This window comes from Chlamydotis macqueenii, chromosome 1 (assembly GCF_036417535.1).
Source record: "Chlamydotis macqueenii isolate bChlMac1 chromosome 1, bChlMac1.mat, whole genome shotgun sequence".
Lineage (NCBI taxonomy): Eukaryota > Metazoa > Chordata > Aves > Otidiformes > Otididae > Chlamydotis > Chlamydotis macqueenii.
In genome coordinates this window covers 194175045-194196617 of record NC_141556.1, presented here as the reverse complement: position 1 = coordinate 194196617, position 21573 = coordinate 194175045, and the positions used below count along the sequence as shown (strand labels likewise).

The window sequence follows — 21573 nt, the reverse complement described above, 5'->3', positions numbered from 1 at the left end:
TCAGTTTGTTTTTTTTTTTTGAACTGGATCTTAGTACGTGCAGATGACACCAAAGTGGTGATGCTGAGTTGGTGCGTTTGAAAGGAACCTGAGCAGACTGGAACGGGCCATCAGGAACTGCATGAAGTTCAGTGAGGACAAATGCAAAGTCCTCCATCTAGGGCTGACTGGGATGATACTGGATGCGGCTTACTGACGAGATAGTGTCTCTGCTGGAAAGGATGGGGGGTCCTGGTGGGCAGGAGGAGCCAGGAGTGCACCCTGGCAGCCATGAAAGCTAACAGCATCATGGGCTATATCGAGGGGAACACAGAGAAGGGATTATTGGGAAGTGATTTGAAGTGATTTTTTCCCTTTACTTGTCTCTTTTTTTGCCTGCATGTGGAATATGATGCCCAGTTTGGGGGTCTCCAGTAGAACAATACTGATACAGAAAATTATTGATAAACTGGAGTGAGTTCAGCAGAGAGCACCAAGACGGTTGTGGGCTGGAGCACTTGCTGTGCGAGAGAGGCTGTGGGGACCAGGGCTTCTCCAGGCAGGAGAAGGGGCAGCCTGCCAGTACTGACAAGGAGGTTTTACTGAGAGGAGGACAGAGCCAGGATTTTCACCAAAGTGCACGGTGGGAGGAGAGACAGGGATCATAAATTTGAAATAATGGAGGTTCAGAGTAGATAGAAAGATAAAAAATTTTGCCCTGAGGACAGTAAGGTCCAGAGAGGCTGTGGAATCTCCCTCCATGGACGTTTTCAGGACCCAAGTGAACAACGTCTCAGTTTAATAGTAGTATTTAATAGTAGCTCTGCTTTGGGCAGGATATTAAATTAGATAACTTCCAGAGATCCCTTCCAATATGAATATTTCTGTGATTCTGTTAACTGAAAGAATATAAAATAATAAAATAATATTCATTAGCGGGTTTATTTCCCCTCAGGTAGGGCTTTTTTCAATAACAAAAGTAGGCAGGAGTTCATAGGCTGAATTTTCAAGGTCTGTTTAGACTCTTTAGAACTGATTCTCTGATTCTCTGTCTTCTTCAGAGGCATAAAACACTCAGCTGACAGTTACTGTAGGTGGTCCTGTGTCTGGCAAACAGATGTTTCCCTGAATGTGAGTGCGACTCTCTCCTGTACAGGACCTGGATCCAAGGAACTGATTTATGTTTGTTAGTAACTTGCACTCGGGACAGAATCGAGAACACCTGTCAGATCACGCACATCACTAGTCTGATCAATTTTATAGTATACAGTTAAGTGCAAAATTAAAAAAAAAACCACATTGCTTTACATACAAAACTATTTGTGGAACCAGTACTTTACTTACCTGCTTTAAGTAAACTGCATTCTTCAATGCTGCAAGTATTCAGCTCGCTCACTCATCTGCACATTAACAACTGCAAGGTTTCTGGAAAACACTCAAACTGTGCAAGTATGATTGTTTGTTTTACTTTATACACAGAAAAAAAAAACCAAAAACACCCCACATTATTCGCTTTCCCTGGTCTAAGCTGAAGTGGAAGATGTATAGCACTTAGCAGGACTGGCCCTTTTTCACTCAGTACCAAGCTGGGAACACCTTTGTCACACTGCTAAAGAATGTCCCTTTGGGGTTATGGAAAACTTTTAGCAGGTAGCTACTCTTACATGAAAAATTATCTGAAAAGCAAAAGCATGTTCAAATTTGGCAAATTAATAAGTGGAGCAAATGTACATTCTAATGGCACTTATAAAATAGAAAGATGAGAAAGCAAAAACATTAAATATACACTTCTCTGTGTATGCAAACACGCACACAACTAAAACTGCTCCGGCTCGGGTACAGAACCTGCTTTATCTGGTGCTGTACCTCAACAGGCAGTGTCTGCTTTCTACCACAACCCAGCTGGTTCCCAGACAACCCCGGGCTTTCACCTGAAATACAATTCCCTGCATTCAGAGATGTTTAATGATGTCAACCTTCCTTGACTACTTCCCTCTCACGACACGGCTGGCTTTGATAACTGTCTTCAAACCTCTGCACATTATCGGTGCTAATGCGGTAACAGTCGCTTTCCTATGGAGGACTCGGATTTTCTTCACAGGTGTGGTGATTTCAAACAAAAAATGTCAAAAGTGTCTGTGTACAGAAAGCATTTAGAAATGACACAAACTTTGAACAGAAGGATATTATAAAGTGAGCCATGAATGTTAGAGAGATAAAAAGAAAGGAAAGCTCCAAAGAGTCTAATTCAGCAGGACTTGTTCAGTAGATATTTTAAAACTGATTTCTGAGACAGCATGAAAGAAGGGAATACAAAACAAGAAATAAGAGATAAGAAATCCTATAAATTCAAAGGGCCACTGTGGGCACCTGAGAGTCAAGAATCAGATCATGGCTTGGTCATGTCTTTCTTTACAAGAATCGACGCCCAAATTAAACTTTTTCTTGAAATTATATCATACTGTGACAGATTTTTAAAATAAAGCACAAAAAGTATGCAACTTTCCATGAAACAGAATTAAAAATTTTACCTTGATATGTCAATATTCATTTCTTATCTTTAAAAAGATCACAGTGTGCTTTCTGTTTAAAATTTCTTATGACTTGGGGACAATCCGTCTGAATGGGTAAAACTGAACATTGCCAGCAATAGAATATTTGAAGTGAAAACAGAGAGGAGAAGAAGAAGAAGCAAACTTACAGCTACACTTGATCTGGAAGGCATGTAAACCAAATGTTATGAAAAACTAATGAAAGAAACATTTGCGGAAAAGCAGACTTCTAAACATTGTTACAAAAAGATGAAAGGCTGAAAGAGAAGAAAAGTAATTTCTGTTGTGGTTTTGTCTTCTCAGAGTTTATTTGTCAAAGGATGGATTTCTTTCCAATCGGTTTATGTAAACATGTAAAACATAGCACAGGTCCTCAGAAAACCAGTCTGGATTCTGTATTCTTGTTTTCATTTGTGTTCTCTTTTCTTTCTAAGCAGACATTGTTCTTCCTCCACACCCTGCAGTGCTTTAGGTCAGGACAGAATACACTCACCCATTAATTACCATGCAATAATTGGTTCTCTGTGGAGTAGTTTGGATATTTACTGCCTCCATGAAAGAGTGATTAATAATGCAAAGAAGAGTACAAAGTTACAGGAGAATGGTTATTTCTGCTTCCCCCCTACTTGCTGACAGGAGGAGGGTTGTTGGCAGGCAGAAGGTGCTGAACATGGTGAGTTTGCCCATGCAAGCTTGGTCCCTGCCATCCCTGGAAGTCCCTAAAGTCAGGCATCCCCGAAGGCAGAGTCATGCCTCTGGGCTGAGGTGGATGGATTTTAGGATGTGGATGGCATCTTGCAGACTGTTTGATCTTTATGAGCTGCTGGGCTGCCCTGAGCTGTTTCTGGTTGACTGGTGTAGTAAGGTGCCAGGCAATATTCTTGTATAATTTAGTTGAGTTGCTGGGCAAATAAAATTTAATTTTGCTGCTTCTCTCAATTGCATGTATTTTTGGTAACATCTGCCTAAATGCTTTATCTAACACACATACTATCCCTGACAACTACATAGCAATGTACTGAAGGTCCAACTGTGGGCATCCGACATCGGTCCGATTGAGTGATGCCAGCTCAGGCGGCTGGCACACTCCTATCCCCAATTTTCAGGAATCAACCTTAATGTGTAAATGCATATGGAGATTTGTAAATTAAAATGGAGATTATTTCAGACAGTTACAGAAAATGCTGTTTCTTCTTTCAGGAGCCCCCACATTCTGTGATATTTTGTCTCTAAATTAGGGATTTGAGTGCCCACTTACCCATATTGTGTTCTTGAGATGAAATGTGAAGCGTATGTGCATGATTACTAAAAATGCCAAAAGCTGGGCTGTAATTAGAAAGATTGCTGTAGCTTTAGTTTAGTTACAAACTCTCTGTTCTGTTACATGACCAGTTGGCTTTGTGTTGGGTTGGTAGCTAAGGCTCTGTCAGCCAAGGAGAGAAATTGGAAAGCGCCTGGTTACTGGTTGCATGCAGGTGCCTTGCTAAACATAATGCTTTTGCATTAATTAGCAGGTGCCATGAACCTGATTTGTCTCTGTGGCTACGCAGGGAAAGTTTGTCAGCATGGTCACATCTGTCCGTGTCTATGCCCAAAATTGTGGAATTGCCTGAATTACAACGATGTCAACCGGCGGACTGGCAGATAGAGCAAGCAAGGATCAACTGTGTCTGCCCTCGCCAGTCTGGAGTGAGCTGAGGACCCTGATATTCACAGTAGCCAACCCTGGTAACGGCGGCAACTGCTGCCTGCGGTGACTGCCGATGGCAGGCCCCGTGCCCCAGCCCCAACTGCCTGGCCCCGGGGGCTGATCCGGGGCAGCCCGCGGGTGGGGGCCCTGTGCTGCACCTGGTGCTGGCAGCCCAGAGAAGGAAGCCTGGGGATAATCACACATAGGGCCTCTGCCGGCCCCCCACACCGGGCCGGGCCCAGCGGCCTGCTGCTCTCCCCGGCCTGCTCCCCGCCTTGCCCCAAAACTACGGCTCCGGGCAGGCAGCGCGCCACCTCGCCGCCTGGAGACTACATCTCCCAGCGTGCCTCGCGCGGGAGGGACTACAGCTCCCAGCATGCATCGCGGCGTGGCGGAGGCCCCCTCCCCCCACTCTCCCCGCCCGTACTACATCTCCCAGCGTGCTACAGCAAAGGGCTGGGCGGGGACTGCCGCCCGCCTCCTTCCACGTGGTGTGCTGCCCGCCGCGCCCGGGGCCGGGGAGGTGCTCGCGGTTTGCGACGTTTCTTTGCGGCAGTTGCGGCCGGGCGCGCGACCGCCGTATTCCGCCCGGGAGACCGGCTGTTGTGCCGCTGGCTGGCGGGGCGGGGAGGGAGCAGGCGGAGGACGGGGCTCGGGAGGGAAGGGAGCAGCCCCCGCTGCCGCTCGCCCGCCCCTGGATGGTCCGCGGGGCGGCTCGGGGGTCTCCCTCCTCTTCCTCCTCCTCCTCCTGCTGCCCGGTGGCGGCGGGGCGGGGCGCGGCGGGGCGCGCGGCTGTCGCGGGCGGCTGGGGGCGGCGCGGCGCGGCGGGCGCTGAAGATGGACTATGACTTCAAGGTGAAGCTGACCGGGGAGCGCGAGCGGGTGGAGGACCTCTTCGAGTACGAGGGCTGCAAGGTGGGCAGGGGCACCTACGGGCACGTCTACAAAGCCAAGCGCAAGGACGGGTGAGTGAGGAGCGGGGTTCTCCCGGCACCCCCCTCCCCAAATCCCCTCTGGTCCCGGTCCCTGTCCCCGTCCCCAGCCCGTCCGTGCCCTTCTCCTCCTCCCCCCACCCCCGCCCCGCCCGCCCTGCCCGGTGCCCGCCGCCTCCCGCCCCGCGTCAGCGCTGCCCTTTCCCCGGCGCTGCCCCGTCTCCTCTCTCGGTGCCTCGGCTCCTGCCGCCGCCCGGTTAAACCCCGCGTGTTGCCGTCCGGCCCGTGCGTGGGTGCCCGTGGGTCGCTCTGAGCGTGTTGCGAGAGCCGAGCGTTCCCTTCCCCTCGGCGCCGCGCTGGAGCCCCGTTTCGGTACGGGTGGGTTTGGGAGAAAAAAATCGGTAGTTGAGGAAAACGCTTTTAACTTCACGAGGTTTCATTGTGAATAAATGAACAGCCACTCAGGATGTTTAGCCTGACCGTCAGCTTTGTAGAACAGGGTTTGGTTTTTTTTTTTTTTAATTTTATATTTTATTATAAGGCTTTTTTTTTTTTTTTTTTTTTGTCTGATTTATTGCTTCTAGTCACCATTTTGGGTATTCTTGGGGGCTGCCTCCAGAATGGAAATCTGCTGGTCCTTTTCGGGCTTTAGAATGCCTTAAAAGAGCTTTATGTGTGGCCAGTTCTCAGGACACACCTGAGTCAACGCATTTCTTTGCACAAATGTTTTAAAGAAAGATCTAGCAAACTGTCGTTTAGGTTCCCTCGTCCATGACATGGCATCGCTTGCTGAACAGCAGAACAATAGGAAGTAGGGAGCAGAAGAAGCAGGAGAGGCTCGGGTTGTTCTCATAACAGGTCCTAAATTTTAAATTACATCCATTCTTTCTGTTACGATCTTGTCCCTGTGATGCTGTGTATGTTATTCTTCAAATAAGATGTATTTTAAAAGTCTGGGTGTTATTTTTACTTCTGATAAGTGAAAAACTTTTAAAGCAGGCTGTGTTCATCTATGGCTGAAATACTGTCTTATTCTGTTTGCATAAGCTTTAGTTCTAGAAGTGCTTTAGCTGTTGCCTGCAGAAGGGTTGCAATGGGACTGGTCACATCTTGTCTGCATCTCAAGCATGCTGATATTAATTGCAGCACAGTTACTTTAGCATGAATTCTGTCTGCTGATATGAGTCAGCTAACTGCTTTATTCTCAAATTTTGCATATAGATCCTTGAAACTGTTCACAGAAATCCTTATCTTGCTTAATTTCACTGTTGTGAGTGTGATAAGCTAAAGTCTGCTTACATGCAAGTACTAACTTTGCTAGTACAGCCAGCCCTGGTTTCAGCACTGCTAAGAAGACTTGTAATATGAAAAATAGATGTTTGTGTCAGGCACTTCTTCGCAGCTGTTCAGCCTGTTGGACTGCAGCAGCGTGTAGGGAGTTCAGCATGTGATACTGCTGAACCATATATTCAGACTTTTTTGGTGAAATCACCAATCTGCTTAATTATGTTTGGGAGAGTGTGTTTAGAGTTGCTGGTGATAGTGTAATTATGAGAACACTCAGAAAAATGAATCAATGTGCTTTAAAAATGGATAGTTTCTCAAAGGTGGCTTTAAAGTACAATTTTGTTTAGGTTCTTAAGCGTGTATGATTTTAAATCCTCTCTCTTCTTGGTGAGGGGGAAAATCAAGGTTTGGTATTTGATTAAATTTTGGAAAAAAAAAAAAAAGCAGTGAGCAATGTATATAATCTCCTTTTTCTGGCCTTATTCATTTAGTGCCTCCTTTCCCTAGTTCTTCCAATTTCCCTTACAGATTTCAGAAAACCAAGTCTTTTAAATATGCTGTGTAACTGCCCTTGGACAATCACTAAAATACTTGAAATGTCTGTAGATGCTTTTGTGATCTTATGTATGTGTGTGAATCCTAATTCCATACGTTTAATTTAAGTTAGAGGTTCCATTTACATCCCTTTATCCGAAGGAATCAATTAAATTGCAAAAGCAAATGTGTAATAACATTCTGTTTTCTTGAAGCTGTGGTAGTGTGTGGATGGATGTTAGGTCTTGCAGTGGAGGGTGTATGAAACAGTTCAATGTTTGTATATTGTTGTATGCAAATATTGAAAAAAATATTCTTGTGTTGTTTCGATATTCCCCAAATGGTACCTGCTGATGGGTGAATAACCTGCCTCTTGAGTTGTTCGTAGTGTTTATACAGCTCAAGCTTTCTTTACATGTGGAGTTGTTTGCTCTTTTAGTTAATTTCAATAATTTTTCCCTTGAACTTATAAGTTTAAAGCAGACTTTGTTACATGATTCTAATTCTTGTTTTAAATGGCATAAATCTTTAAAAATCATTGTGTATATTAATAGATTTTAGAGTACTTTGAAGAACGGGCTGCAGGACTGCAATTGTTTTGTTAAAAATATCGGGGCAACTTTTTCTTAAATCATGTCTTCTACATACAGACATCTAATGAATAGAGGAAACCCAGAAAAGAATTAAATTTTAATAATTCTGTTTGTGCAAGTAGGTAGTCAAAAGCTTTTGGTGATAAAAATCCAATTTGAGTAGTAGAAGCTAGTCTTTAGTATGAGTGGGATCTTCACTTTTTTCTTTTTTCTTTTTTTTTTTTTTAATTGCTTTTACAGCTGCCTCTGAGGTGCAGTATGACAATTCAAAACTAGATAGCAGCTGTGTGTCCTTATTGTAGAAGTTAATTGTGTGTCATTAAAGCTACAAGGGAACATTTTGGGGGACAGTCATATAGGAATTTTGTGGAGTGAGAATCCTCCTAGTAAGTGAAAGAGATGTTCTTTAGTATGTGCTTTGGGGACCTGCTGGGAGTGTGACTTGGATTTTATGCCCTGCCTCAACAAAAAACCCAGTCCAGCCCTGCGATGCCCTTTGGCAGAAGGTGAGGCTTGGGGTCTTGACTGGTCAGTTCTCAGAGGATCACCAGGTACAGCTCCACAGAGGTTTCTCACTTACTCATGGCCAGACTTGACCCAGCTGAACATCGGATGGGCTGAGTAGCAATGTCAAGCCTGAAAGCTGAGCTGTATCTGGTGCATTGCCTGCGGCAAAATTACATTCCGTTCTCCAGTTTTTATTTTAATCCCTCTTATTTTTAAGTTTGTGGTCTTTGTGGTTGAAAAGAATTTTCCTGGCTTTTTGTTGAATGATACTTTTTTCATCAGCGCAGTACCTGTAGTGGTCTCCAAAACCTGCTTAGAACAAGCTCTGTGTGAATCAGTGGGATTTGTTTTTATAGCAGAAAGGTGTACAAGAAGGCGGTTGACTCTAATGGCAGACACCAGCAAAGAAACACAGGCATGGCATGTTGAACATCAGTCTTCTGATAAAGAAACTGTTGCTTGTCTCTGGTGGTGGTAGGATAGTTTAGGGTTTTTTTTTTTTGTCCAGAAAATGTCAGTTATTTCCTGCATAAAAACTGCTTAGCATCCTGTTTGGGTGCTCCCTCAGGAACATTGCTCAACCCAAATATTAAACCTACCTATTTGGTTTATGCCAGACTTGGAAAATAAGCCAGCAGTTTTTTGTTTGTTGGACTAACAGACAGATTTGATTTCTTTTATTTTTCTTTTTTTAGTTGACTGGATCGGATTCCTTCAAAGCTCATTAGGAACTGAGTGGTGGGTATGGGCAGACTGAGGTGGCAGGAGACCCGGGGCTGCTTGTGCAAGCCTGACTGCCCGGCTGCAGCACACCGGGTATGCGCCCTCCTGGAGCTGGCAGCACGTACTGATTGTGTGCTAGTGCCTAAGCAGTACCCAGTTTTAATGGGACTGATCTTGCACTGCTTTTTTTTTTTTAATTTGCTCTCCTCTCCCTTCTGTTTTTATCATACAGTAGCTGTATGTGGAAAATCTGCAGAGAGAAGCCTATTCTGTGGAGCAAGGCTGCCTGTTTCAGTGGCAATTCGGAGTGTTTTCAAGTATCACTTTTTCCTATTTATCAGACATGATTTGGATGAGAATAAGAAACTGTTGGATGTCACTATTAGGTAGTATCTCACTTTCTAATTACAACAGAAAAAAATTATATAATTGAAGATCTTTAACTATAGTAACATCCTACAGTGCTTTAATGGAAGCTTTTTGTAATCGCTCAGAAGGAGACTGATGTGATGAGATTCTGTTTGTGGGGAACCAACAGTAAGCAAGCTAGTTCTCTCCTAGTTACTCTCAGGAGCTGCGAGAGGTGATGCAGGTCCCAAACACAAGTGCAAGTGGAGATGTTTTTAAATTTTATTTCAGTTATTATAGTTCTGTGTTGGAAGTACTGCTGTAGATAGAAGGACAGATTCTTTCACTTGGACGTACTGACACGTTGTAATTGAAATGATGAAAATACATTTTTGTGCTGGACTTTTCCTTGTACCATTCAAATAATCAAATCTATATCCACTGTTTTTCCTTGAGGATCTGTACGATTTGTGTAAGAAACAGAATGGCGGAAAACTAGTGGATGTCCAGTAAACTACTGATATTGCTTAATCTCTAATATGGTACATCATAGTTTCTCCTTACTGGTAAAAGGATATTGCAAGAATGATCACAAGTGTGTCTCAAACTTTTGAGGAAAGATAAACTGAAGAGACTGAGAGTATTTCCTTTCGGGGAAAAAAGGAGAAAGTGAAACATGTTTAATTAGATAAAATAATGAATAGTTTGGGTAGTGTGAAAGATGTCAGTGCTGTTCCTGTTTCATAGTGATGTGGCATTCTTGTAGTGAACAGTAAGGTAATATTTTAATGGAATTTAGATAAACTGCGCAACCTGTTGCCAGAGGAAAAAACTAAGTCAAGAGCTTAGTGTCCGTTCTGCAATGTTATCAAGAACGGTCACTTCTGAGTGACTGCTATAACAAGCTGAATGCTCTTATGCTCTAGAAGTTAGGCTGCTCTGTTAGAGGCCAGGCCAAGCTCTGTAGTGTGTGCAGAAGAGCCCACCTTTGTTTACTTCAGGAATTTGTGTTTATTTAAACACTTGGCCCTTTCTAAGGTTGGTACCAGATTAGTTACAGTTTTTCTGCATTTGCTGCTATGTATTGATCGGGTTACTTCAGATCATAGATTGCTTGTTTTGTCAATGTGATTTTTCATGAGAGATACGTTGAGTTTGGGAGTGCCACTAATTGAGGTAATGAGTCCAGTGAGAAATTTTACTTGTCAGGAAGTGAGACAACAGATCTGGACTTCTTGATTCAATCTGTACCGAGCCTTTGCAGGAGCTATATCATTAAATTCATGCTGCTAGTTTTCCTTATAAACTTCTGAACAGATCTTCTTATCTCTCAGTTTAATAGACATGAGGGGTTTTTTATTTTGGGGATTTTTTTTTTTTTGGCTCAATGTTCATCTGGGTTGATTTTAACTCTTGAGCCGAAGCGGTTGGTGCAGATTACAGGCAGGCAGTGAGAGCTGTGGAGTCGACAAGCAAGCCTTTGGCTTGTGAATCCTGTGAACAATAGTGTGGAATTCCTAAATGCCACAGACTTTATTTATGTATGTATTATATGTTATTATCTTGTTAAAATGTATGCCCCGAGTCTCTTTTGGATCCATTACCGTAGTAGTTAGAAAGTTCCTAATTAAACTGTATCTGCATAATGAGGTGTGCATGATGTATTGCATGAAGTCCTGTGCTCTTTAATTTTTCTGGTAAACCACTCATAATTGTTCTTCCCATCTGCTTCCTTCCCTTCTCACCCAGCTAGGCGACTCCAAGCTTTATAGGTTTTTAAGGTCATGCCGTTGAGAGTGTCCTTTTGTGGCCCTTGGACTTTATTTGATGTGGTCTTCTGTTATCTTGTCACAGATGTGTTGATTTATTTTCATAGCCAGCAGCAAAGGTGGAGCTGGCATAGCAGTGAGTGTTTCATTCCTACCTGAGGCCTTTGACAAGTGTGGAAAGGAGGGTGTGAAAGTAGTGTTGCAAAACACCAAATATCTGCATCTGCTTTTATTCTGGATTTATAAATTAGAATAATATATGTAAATAGTGGGGGCATGTGCTGCTGTGCTTGATTTCTCGTGAAGGAACGGGGGGTAGTTTTTGAGGGTGCCGATTACAGCGAAGGTGCATGTCATCAGAGAATGTTGCTTTCAGCCAGATGGTGGTGAGATAGGATGTTCACTCTAGCTCTTGGGTATTCTTTGATACTTTAAAATCTTGTAGAAAAAAAAAAAAACAACAACAAAAAAAAACCCAAAAAAGAAAGAAACAGCTAACCACAAAACAACAGAGATATCCTTTATTACCATTGGAATCTGCAGAGCTGTAATTTGCAGATTGCTCTAGCAGAAACTGAAAAAATGTCTTGTTTCTTCTAGTTATGCTGAAATTTGGTAACTACAGTGGAAACATAATGAAGGTACAGTGACTCGGGTTTGTGTTTGAGGCTGTGCTCTAACAGTGTGCAACAACAGCCAACACGTGGTACAAGCGTCACAAGACCTCCAAGCTACAGCTCGGACGTGTCCATTTTGGCATTAAAAGGTGATTGCTGTGCCACTGTGAGCATCAAAATGTTTATAAAAATCTGTCTCTGCATGGAACTTACTGAATTATAAGCCATTTGTGTGCCTGAAATAGCGACAGAAGCAGGTAATTCTGATTAGCCAGTTAATACCGAGATGCTTCCATCTTCCACTGAGATAATTTTCCATAGGCAAGTAGGGGGACAATGAGAAGCAGGACATCAGTTGCAAATGTCTGGGTAGCAGCATCCTGTAAACAAAATAATACTTTAAAAAAAAAATTCTCTAACAGCTTTCTTAGGAACAGGATTCTTTTTCTGTTATGGACCCGTATCATTACGGAGTTGTGATTGTGTGGGTTGGAGACTGGCTGCTGTAGATAGAGTAATCGAGCACGTGAGGCAGGCTGCTGATGTGGACTGTGTCTTCCCACCTCTGCTGTGGTTAATACTGTTAGGTGCAGCTCCAGTTCCAGAAGGGTACAATCTCCTTTCATCATCTTTTATTTGGATTTAACCATGAAATTAGTGAGAGCTGTAAAGCAAGATCATGAGTACTGGTCCTAACAACTGGCAAGCAGTATCTTTTATTTTTAGCAGTAACACTGGAGTGTTGGGCTAGAGCCCCAAAAGGAAACACCTCATACCCTTCACAGGATCTCCTTTGTTCTGTGCTGACAAAATGAGTGCTCTCTTCAGTCTCTACCATTTCCCTGGTATGCTGTTTTTTCGTCTTCGAATAAAATGTTTGCCTTGTCTGTATTTTGCGTACAGCCTGCCTTTCAAGCTTGGCTCTGGTTTTTAGTTCTGAAGGATAATCATTTCATCTTGAAGTGTGATGTTAATCTAAATTTTCCTAAAGAGTCTGTAATATGAGTGATAGGAGGACTTTTCTAGCTTCCTTTCATGGCTGCCTTGGAAGTGGCAGAAGTGTCCTAGTTATTTGTCACAGTGGTGGCCTAGAATTGGCGTGGAAGTAGCCCCTTACGTCTGAGAGCAGGAATAAAATAGTAGCATTAAAGGATGAATCTAATTTTGTAAGTTCAGGTAGATAAGCAGGTAAGTGGCAAGTACACACAGTGGAGGTAATTTGCACAGCAGTAGCAGTTCTTTAGTGAACAGGTTGAAAGGAGATTTTGAGAAAGCATTTATCTGATAAAGTTGTTTGGTTTGTTTTGAAAAAAAAAAAAAGAGGGTGGTGGTGATGGTGCCTCCCTTGCTTTTAGGGGTGAGTGTGATGAGGCTCTAACACCTTTCATGCTTCTGCAGGTCCTTTACTGGCCAGTACAGATTCTAAAAGAATAACCTGTAGTGAATGAATATCTGGATGTATTCCTTAACCTTTTTTTTTTTTTTTTTCGCTTTTTAAGCAACATAATTCGTGATCTCTGCATGTGATAACTGTTCTGTGGAAAATACGACTTTCAAATATTTCTGAAAAAACATCAGATATATCTTAACAATTAGGAAAAAAATGAAAGAATATTGATTTTTACAGCTACACATCCTGATAGCCTCTATTTCTGAAACTGTTTACAGCCACAGAATTCTCTGGGTTTTCAGAGTCCTTGCATAAAGAGATCTGAGGTACTAGCTGCTTTTGAGATACTAGAAAACTGAAGGTGGATTTGCAGCCTTGCTGTTTTAAAGTCACGCAGGCTGCAGTAGTTCTGGTTGCAACTTCTGGTATCTTGCACAGTAGTTGTGTGAGTAATGGCATTTATGAAGCCTGATTTTTATTATTTTTTTTTTTTCCTTCTCCCCAGGGCTCTTTACTTTTCTTGTGGAATTATCCACTGTGTAAATGCAAATTCAGACTGAAAGTTTACTTGCAGCTAGGGCTGTCTTGGAGGATGAGATAAATAATATGTTGTGCAAAAGTTATGATCTGCATCTTTGCTGCCATGAAGACTCTTAGATTTAGTGAAGTAAATCAAATGATTGAGGTAAAATTGTGCTTTCTGGGCATGTGTTGGGGGAAGAGGAAGTGCTGTGGATCTTAAACATCTGAAATACGGCAGAAGGGCCCAAAATTCTCATTTTGAAGCTGAGTAAGCCTATGAAGATTATGTTTAATCAATACATAATTGGCTCTCTCTTTTATTATTGTTTAAAGTATTAACAAAGTAAGCCAGCAGTTTGTTTTGTAATATTAATTACTCAGAATTGTGGATTCTGACTTGATGTAGATGAAGGTAATCAGTTCACCCTCCGTTTAAGTCATAGAAATGCTCTTTAATGTTCAATACAGACAAAATTTAATTTGTTCAAGATACTTAACTTTGCTGCTAATAGAAGGCTTGCTTTCTCTCTGGGATACTTCCACTGTAAAACAGTCTTGAGTTTAGAGAAGCTCATTGTGAATGAATGGGAATAAGGTTTCGCTTTCAGACTTCATCCCACCAATGCTCTAACTCTCATGCTCCTCTCCCTCCCGCTGCCCCCCATCTTTTCTTTGCGAGCTTGTCAAGTAATGCTGTGTGTTACTGCTACGTGCAGCCTGATGACCATTCAGGAGGGTTTTGTGTTCTGGCTGGCTAACCTGCTGTTCTCTCTCTTGTCTCCTCTGAGGCTCAACAAATGGTTTCTGAGACCTTGTCAAGCCCCCATAATAGCACGTTTGGGATTACAGCATAGCTGTATTCATAGCTACAATTTTTTCTTAGGTACAAGGCCACTTGTGAACTAGTTGCTAATTTTTGTGTGTTGTAGGTTTCCCGTTTGAGGAATAGCTATTTGAATAAATGCATTTAACTTTATACAGAAGTCCTTAGTAGCTTATATAGGAAGGTACTGGATAGGGAATTTAATATTCTGCTTTTTTAATGGAAAATTCTACTGATGTTGCCCTGTTGCATGTGTTTTGCATATGCTAGTGAATGACTGAAGCATGAAGATCACGACACCAAAGAGTCCTTGTGAAATTATACGCAGTATATGATCAAGAAAAAGTACTGCTGTTTAGGCAACAGTTTCTGTTCAACTGCATCTTAACAACCTTGATTGTCAAGTGGTAGTACAGCAAAACATACCGTGCAATCGGTTTAGAATCTGCAGGAAAAGAACTATAAGCCAGGATTAAAGCTGCAGATATTTTCTGTAAAGGACAAAATGTTCGAGAGAACATGGTGATTTTTCCCAACTACAGATGATAGCCTAAACATCCAAAATTAAAATCAGTCTTGAAAAAACACATATGTTTTGCGAACAGGGAAGAACACAACTAAAGGTCACTGAAACAATCTGCCTGTTTTTCTGAGAAAGCTGCGTGCTGTGTGCTTGTAACACCTTGCATACAAGATGTTGACATTTGAATAAAGGACACTTGAGAGTTGCACTGAAAAGGAAGACTCAGTTCATTACTGTCTGAGTAATACGTGCGTCTGAGAACTTGGAATACAAAAGGATCTGAACTGCAGCAAACCCCTGATTTCACCTTGTGTTTCTGGCCAAGATGTGTTTTCCGGGAGAGACATAGCCTCACCCTGTGAGGGGGAGCCGTAGCTGCAGGTGTACTTTCAACTATGGTTTGCATTCAGATACTGGATAATCCCACAACGAAGCCTTGGAAAGTCAGGTTTCATCAACTCTGTGTTCTCACGGAACTACTGTGCAAGGCATGGAGCATAACAAAAGCACCTGGAGCAAGTTCTAACTGGGTGGACTTCAAGACAACAAGGCGACAAATTTGTCCCGAGTGTAATTTGAATCTTATCTAACTTTTTGTACTTGAGCTGCTTGACATTCAAACTCTTTTCTTTTTGAGTCAATCCTGTTTAAGCAGAGTTGAACAAAACAGCCCACAAGTAAATGTGCGAACAGTGCCATTCGCTGTTAACGTTAATCAATTTTATAAAAGCTCACTTGGAAGCTTATATGACTGCGAGATGAGTGTCAGATACTCAAAGAGTAGCTATTGCAACCCTGAAAGCTCTATGGGTAGAATTCCAGGCATATGTAAGGGGGGAAAAAATAGCATTGGGACTGCATTTCCATCTGCCGGAGTAGTTTGCCTGTTCTGTATGAGATCAGAGAGGCTATAAAGCAGAAAATACAGCAATGGGTGGTTCATTACCCTCGTTTCCCTTAGGTGGATGCTCAGTCAGGGAGGGATGCCAAGACAAAACTTCTGTACAGTGAGTAGCTACTTACTGAAACAGCTAGTCAGGGCACCCGCAATGGGAGAATTGGCTGCAGTAGGACAGAAGAGCAGATTCAGACTGTTACTAGTGAGGGCTGTCTGTGACAAATATGGGTTGTGCTTTGCTCCTGGAGGGATGCTGAATCTGTACAAGGTTAAGAGATCTGCTTGAAGTACAACTTCAGTTAAAAAAAAAAAAAAAAAGGGAGGAGGCTTCTTCAAGCTAAAAGAGAGCTAAGAAGGTGAGCTGTTACAAGCTGCTTGGGAACCATTTTTTTAAGTTTCTCTAGGCTCTCGGTATGTATCACGCATCAAGACACACTGTGAAACCATCAATTAAAAAAATCTGACATGGACAAATAGTAGAATAAAGGAAGCCCTTGGGAGTTGTTCTTTGAAAAATTAAGTCTACTGTGAATGATGAGTGTAGAAAAGAAGTTAAATGGTACTAGGCTAAGTGCAGAAATGTAGTGTGACAGCCCCCCTTGGCAACCTCCCCCCCATATAAGCCCTTAAAAACACACACAACCTCCCTTCACCCTTCCCCAACCTTGAGAAGCTACTTGAGAAGGGAATGAAATTCATCTTCCTTTCCCTCTCTTCTTTTCTGATGCTCAGTAGCACAATGCTACCCACAGGACCAGGGGACCACTGATCTATAGAAGGAGTGTTTAGAGGAGATGAAATGACGGTGGGAGAAAAGCTTTGGTTTGTCTGTGCATTGTGAGAGAACTTAAAGAACTGGAGGCGAGGGAATGCTTTGGGGGATCTGTTTCAATTGCAGTGTTTGGCCGTGAGGCTGTGTGAAGAAACTGAAAGGAAGGGCAGTCAGTTGTCAAGATGCGATGTGTTGACACATCTGAAGGTGTTCAGGAATGAAATAAGCAAATTACTAACCAGGAAGTATAACCTGGTGCTTTAAATGGCACCAGTCATAGAAGACTGGAAAGGGGCAGTAGTGAGATCAGTTTTTAAAAGGAGGGTGGAAACTGCTAACTGATGAGCTCAACCAAGAGCAGAGATAGTGGACACATGAAAGGTGCGGAGTTGAAGAGACGACAGCTTACAAAACACCTTCAACATCTCCTAAGTCTATTAAAATCCGTTGATGGAGTATATAGCTTAAGGCAACATACTTGATGTAATCTATCTAGATTTCCTGTTTTCAGTATTGTAGGCACTTCTAATCCCTTCGTCCCAGGCAGGGTGTAATACACCCAAGGAGGGCCAAGAAGGATACTTGGAAATGAAGAGCAGTGTCTGTATGAAAACTTCAGTCGTTCCCTTAGACGAGGACTCCTGCATCTGTGAGAGTGAGGGGCAGTCTCTAAATCCTGAGTGTCGTTGAGAAAATAGGGAACGGTTGCTCAGTGACTGGTTAAATTTATGAAAGATAAGTCTGTTAAGGGCTATTAAATAACAACGTATCATCTGTGAACCTGTAGCTCCTACAGTACTGTGTGATTTTTAAGCAAATTTGTGACTTAAAAAAGGCTTTTAATAATAAAAGATTTTTTTAAAGCAGCAAATATATTGTTTTCTCCATGTAAACCAAATAGTTTCACAGATCTGATTACTGAGGAAAAATATACCAAAAATACAAGTACATGAGATTATGGTTTTCTGAGGTTTAGACCAGCACTTTAATCCTGCTTGTGTTTACTTTTCAGAACAGATGCTTTCAAACCTTGTGCTATCTTCAGGCAACTTCCAGTTTCTGAAGGGGTATCAAAATTGAGGTGACTTAAGAGCAATCTGAGAGGAGGAGGAAAGTGCAAATGAAATACAGCAGTCTTTTCCTTTGTAGAGAATTTGCATAGGTGCCTTGTGTATGGCTTTTTATAAAATACTGGTAAGACTGCTGAGTGCTTTAATAAAGCAGCATGGAGGTTTGAGTCTGGAATGAGATACTGCTGCCCATCAGTGTATAGATTCTTAAAGTGCTGCTGTTAGTAACTGCTCTCCTCATAGGAATGATCTTCCTAATTGTACAGTTTTAAAATTTTGTTTCTAGGCTGGTTGTCAAATGATAGTTTTGTGGGAGAAACGAGAGGGAAGATACTTAACCGGATCCCAGGGATTCTTGCTTCTGTTTGAACTTCTGTGCTGGAGTTAATTGCGGTGCGGTGGGGGTGGGGATTGTTTTGTTAAATTATAATTTCTTTTTTTTTTTTTTTTTAAATATGGTGGTTTCACCACCACCACCAAGCAGGGAGTGAAGTCAGGGGCATCTTGCTTTTCTTCTCTGTCTCTGTCTTTACCCATCCCCTCCTTGTCTTTTGCTCTTACCGCATACTTTGCTGGTTTTAATACTCATAATACCCCACAGTAAGCTAACAGAATTTGTTAACCCATGAAAAAAAAGTAGTGGATAACTTTTTGCTGAACGCTGGAGGTGAATCGTGTTACAGAGGAGTGAGGCACAGATCAGAGCTGGTCTAAGAGAAGGGATTTTCTGGCTAGGAGCAGCAAGGCAGAGATGTCAAGAAACGGCTTTTCTTTTGACAGCAGCAAATTGTTAGATCAGAAGAACTGCATGTACAGTGTGTCATTGAATTTACTCGCTTACTTTGAACTTCTTGCCAAAGTACATGTTGTGGTGAAAGGTGTTAATTTAAAAAAAATCAAAGAACAAAAGGAATAAAGTGAATCAGTAATTGCTGTTCACCACATAGTATCAGCTGTCTCAGAAGCCCTGGTGTTTGTTGCCTTGTTGACGGTTTTCCCTCCAGCTGTGGGAAATGACCTTTTCTTTACCCAGGAAAAGGTCCGATTACTGAGGGTTTTGTTTTGATGTACATAAACCTTACTGTCTGATTATGCTGTTCTGGCACAGCAGTCTTGACATGTCCTGTAAGTATTTTGGGGATGGAAAAAGTAGAATGCCTCAGTTAGACCCTTAAAAAATTTAGTTCTGTTAGTGCATCTTCCCCTGCAGTAACTTTTGTGTTGGCATCTTAGTAATACGGCTTTTTATTTTCACATGACATCTTGTAAATTTAGATCCGAGTCCATGAAATGTGCTTCAGTCACAAACTGTGTTCCTTGTACTCTTCTATCCTTTTATAAAGGATTTTTTTTTTGTCTTAAGGCACACTGTATCTAAAAAAAATGCATACTAAAGTTTTAGGAAGACTTAAGTCATGCTGAAGCATTAATTTTCTTTCAGGATAAAATATATGTTTCTCAAGAGAGACGTTAATGGCAAAAAGAAAGAGCACAAACTGGCTCTTTTCCCTGCTTCTGAATATGCTGTCTTTTACCTATTTGCTTTTCTGTGCTTCATGTAGGTATCTTTAAAAGGAAAAAAGACCAACCCTAACCATGCAAATTTGTTGAAATGTTACCTTAGAAATGAGTCTAAGTTTTTTCTTCTGCTAGGTTGTTTAGTATTTACATTTAAATCTGATCTTTTTATTAGTCATTCTTTAAGTTAAATTTTAATTCAGATAAAAATTATTGATGAACTTGAAGGTAATCACTGCCTAGCATTAAGACAGTAGTGTGTTTTTGTTACCTCTCTGGAAGAAAAAGAGGAAAAGGAGAGAACAGGGTAATTAAATATGACGTATCTGCCAAGTTCCCTGAGTTTTGCAATTTATTTGAATTTAATTATACAACTATGCAAACACTTCCTAAGACTCATCAAAACCTACCATGATCATACAGTGCAGTGATTGGAACTGTAGCTGTAATCTACGACATGCCTTTATAAAATTAATGGCTGTATTGATTAATAGGAGCCGTTGCTCTGGATTCTGTGAAGGGTGCATCCAGCTACTTTTGATGGTTAACTGTAGCAGATCTTTAGAAAGTCAAGGAGGACTAGGGCAAACATGTAGCACTGCTTCCCTGCTAACATTGCTTCTGCTTCCTCTGGTATCCAGAAATTACTACTGTCTTATGCTGAAATTTAAATTTGGGGTCCTGGATTTCTGCTGTGTTGTTCTCACGCTGTTTAAATGCAAAGGAATGGGAATCTAAAAAGATACATTATTTGATGCTTTTTTTTTTTCTTTCCTTACACTACTTTTATTCTCCCTGTGAAACCAGGGAAGACATAACCAGTGTTCCTGATGACAGTTACATACAGTTCTCATTTGAGAGCCCCTGCATATCAGCAACACCTAGGAATATGAGGATGTGCCCCTGGAGATGTACTTGTTGGAGAAGGCAGCGGCTCCTCAAGGGTTGCACTACTACCGTGTGGGTCTAGACCAGCACTGACTCCTGAGGTGGTTGGTGGTGTTGGCAGGGAAGTGCGCTGACTGCACCCTTTTCCCAGACACTGCCTGCAGTTGTTTGGAAACCTGTGCATCAGCGTGCTCTGCTTCTGGTTGTGTGCACAGGTCTGGTACGGCAGTGGTCTCATTGTTTGCAGGCTCCCGATCCAGCTGTCGCTGTTTCTAGACTGTTGCTTGCTACATATTTTTTTTTAAAGATGGTTCCATGCATTTTTTGATTAATGTTTTTCTTGCATATCTCATGTTGGAAGTTAGAGAAGGAGCAGATAACACTTATTACCATAGAAATATGGAAACAGTCTGAAATTTCCCCTGACTGAGCATGGCTGCAAGTGCATGAAACTTTAAAGCACGTACTGATGCTGGCAGCTGCATCAGGACGAGTGCAAGGTTTGATGCTTCTAGTGGCAAGCACAAATATATAAGAAGTCATACTACTTTATGAACTGTATTTATCTTCATCTGCAGATTAACTGGGACCAACTGTTCTTTATTCTTTTCACCTCTTCCAGGAAAGTCTTTGCAGGTGACTTTGCAGAGGAGAGAATAGTTGTGAACTACTCATTTTAGCTGAAATCCTTGACAAAGTAGCTTGGACTCTCAGCTTTTCTGACAGGGTTGCATTATTCATGATCCTTTCTCGTTTGTTAATACGTAAGAGGCTTTCATGACAGAATCTGGGTTTTTATCTGATTTTTTTGGCAGATTTCTTCTGTGAAAGGACAAGCTAAACTTTAAGCTGGTTGTAAATACATTTAAATACTCTGCTTGAATAAATCGGAACTTTTTAAAAATAGTCATGCTTTGGTTGTGTAGCAGACAATAGAGACGATAATGTTAACCTGTTTTCTGTAGGTTTAATGCATGTTGTAGGACTACCTCATTTTTCAAAATGTTTTTCGGACAAATGAAGAAGCAATAATTTGAACTAATGTTTATCTTCTTGTCTTGCTTCATCCAACTTGTTTTAGCCAGTATAACTGAAACATGGTTTTTATTTGCTCACAAAACAAAACCCATGACAGATGGTCCTTGGAAAATTAAGTATTTTTAGAATAACCTCATTTTGGACATTTTAAATATATAAATATATAAAAAAAATATAACAAAGTGTATAGAGCATTAGTAAAATTAAAATTAAGTGATCCTCAAGTAGCTATAAGTGAAGGACATAATTCTAGTTTTTATTGTTTCCATATTTTGGAAAAGTAATTGTTTTTCGCTGTGTGAGTTCTTCTAGTAAACAGAATTAATTCTTCAGGGAGTGTAGCAATCACCTGAAGCTTTCTGGCAAGGGTGAGCGTACTGCATAAGCTGACATGGAAAGAAAGTACCAGTTAAAAGATAAACTAACTTCATCCTGAATGTGGACAGAAACCACTGTCCTTCTGCTATGTCTGCTCTCTGCCTTTAGATTACTCCAGTGCTCATCTGAGCATTCAGCAGGCCTCATCAGCTCACTCGTGTGGCAAAAAGCATACCAAACAAAAAACTGGAAATACCTTTCCACTCTGAATAAGCTCATCTC

General features: G+C 41.6%; 1 protein-coding gene across 7 annotated transcripts in view; it reads left to right on the top strand.

The window, feature by feature from the left end:
• Positions 1-5050: 5050 nt before the first annotated feature.
• Positions 5051-21573, top strand: part of CDK8 (cyclin dependent kinase 8) — an 85410-nt gene continuing 68887 nt past the window's right edge. For 5 of the 7 annotated variants that reach the window (XR_015257484.1, XR_015257483.1, XM_086739482.1 and 2 more), the window contains exon 1: positions 5051-5186. Coding sequence is in view for 3 of the 7 variants with exons in the window: in XM_086739482.1 (XP_086595608.1) it covers positions 5059-5186 (128 nt within the window). In the remaining 4 variants the exon portion in view is untranslated. The remainder of the gene's footprint in view (positions 5187-21573) is intronic. The other 2 variants (XM_086739485.1, XM_086739483.1) reach the window with 2 other exon arrangements.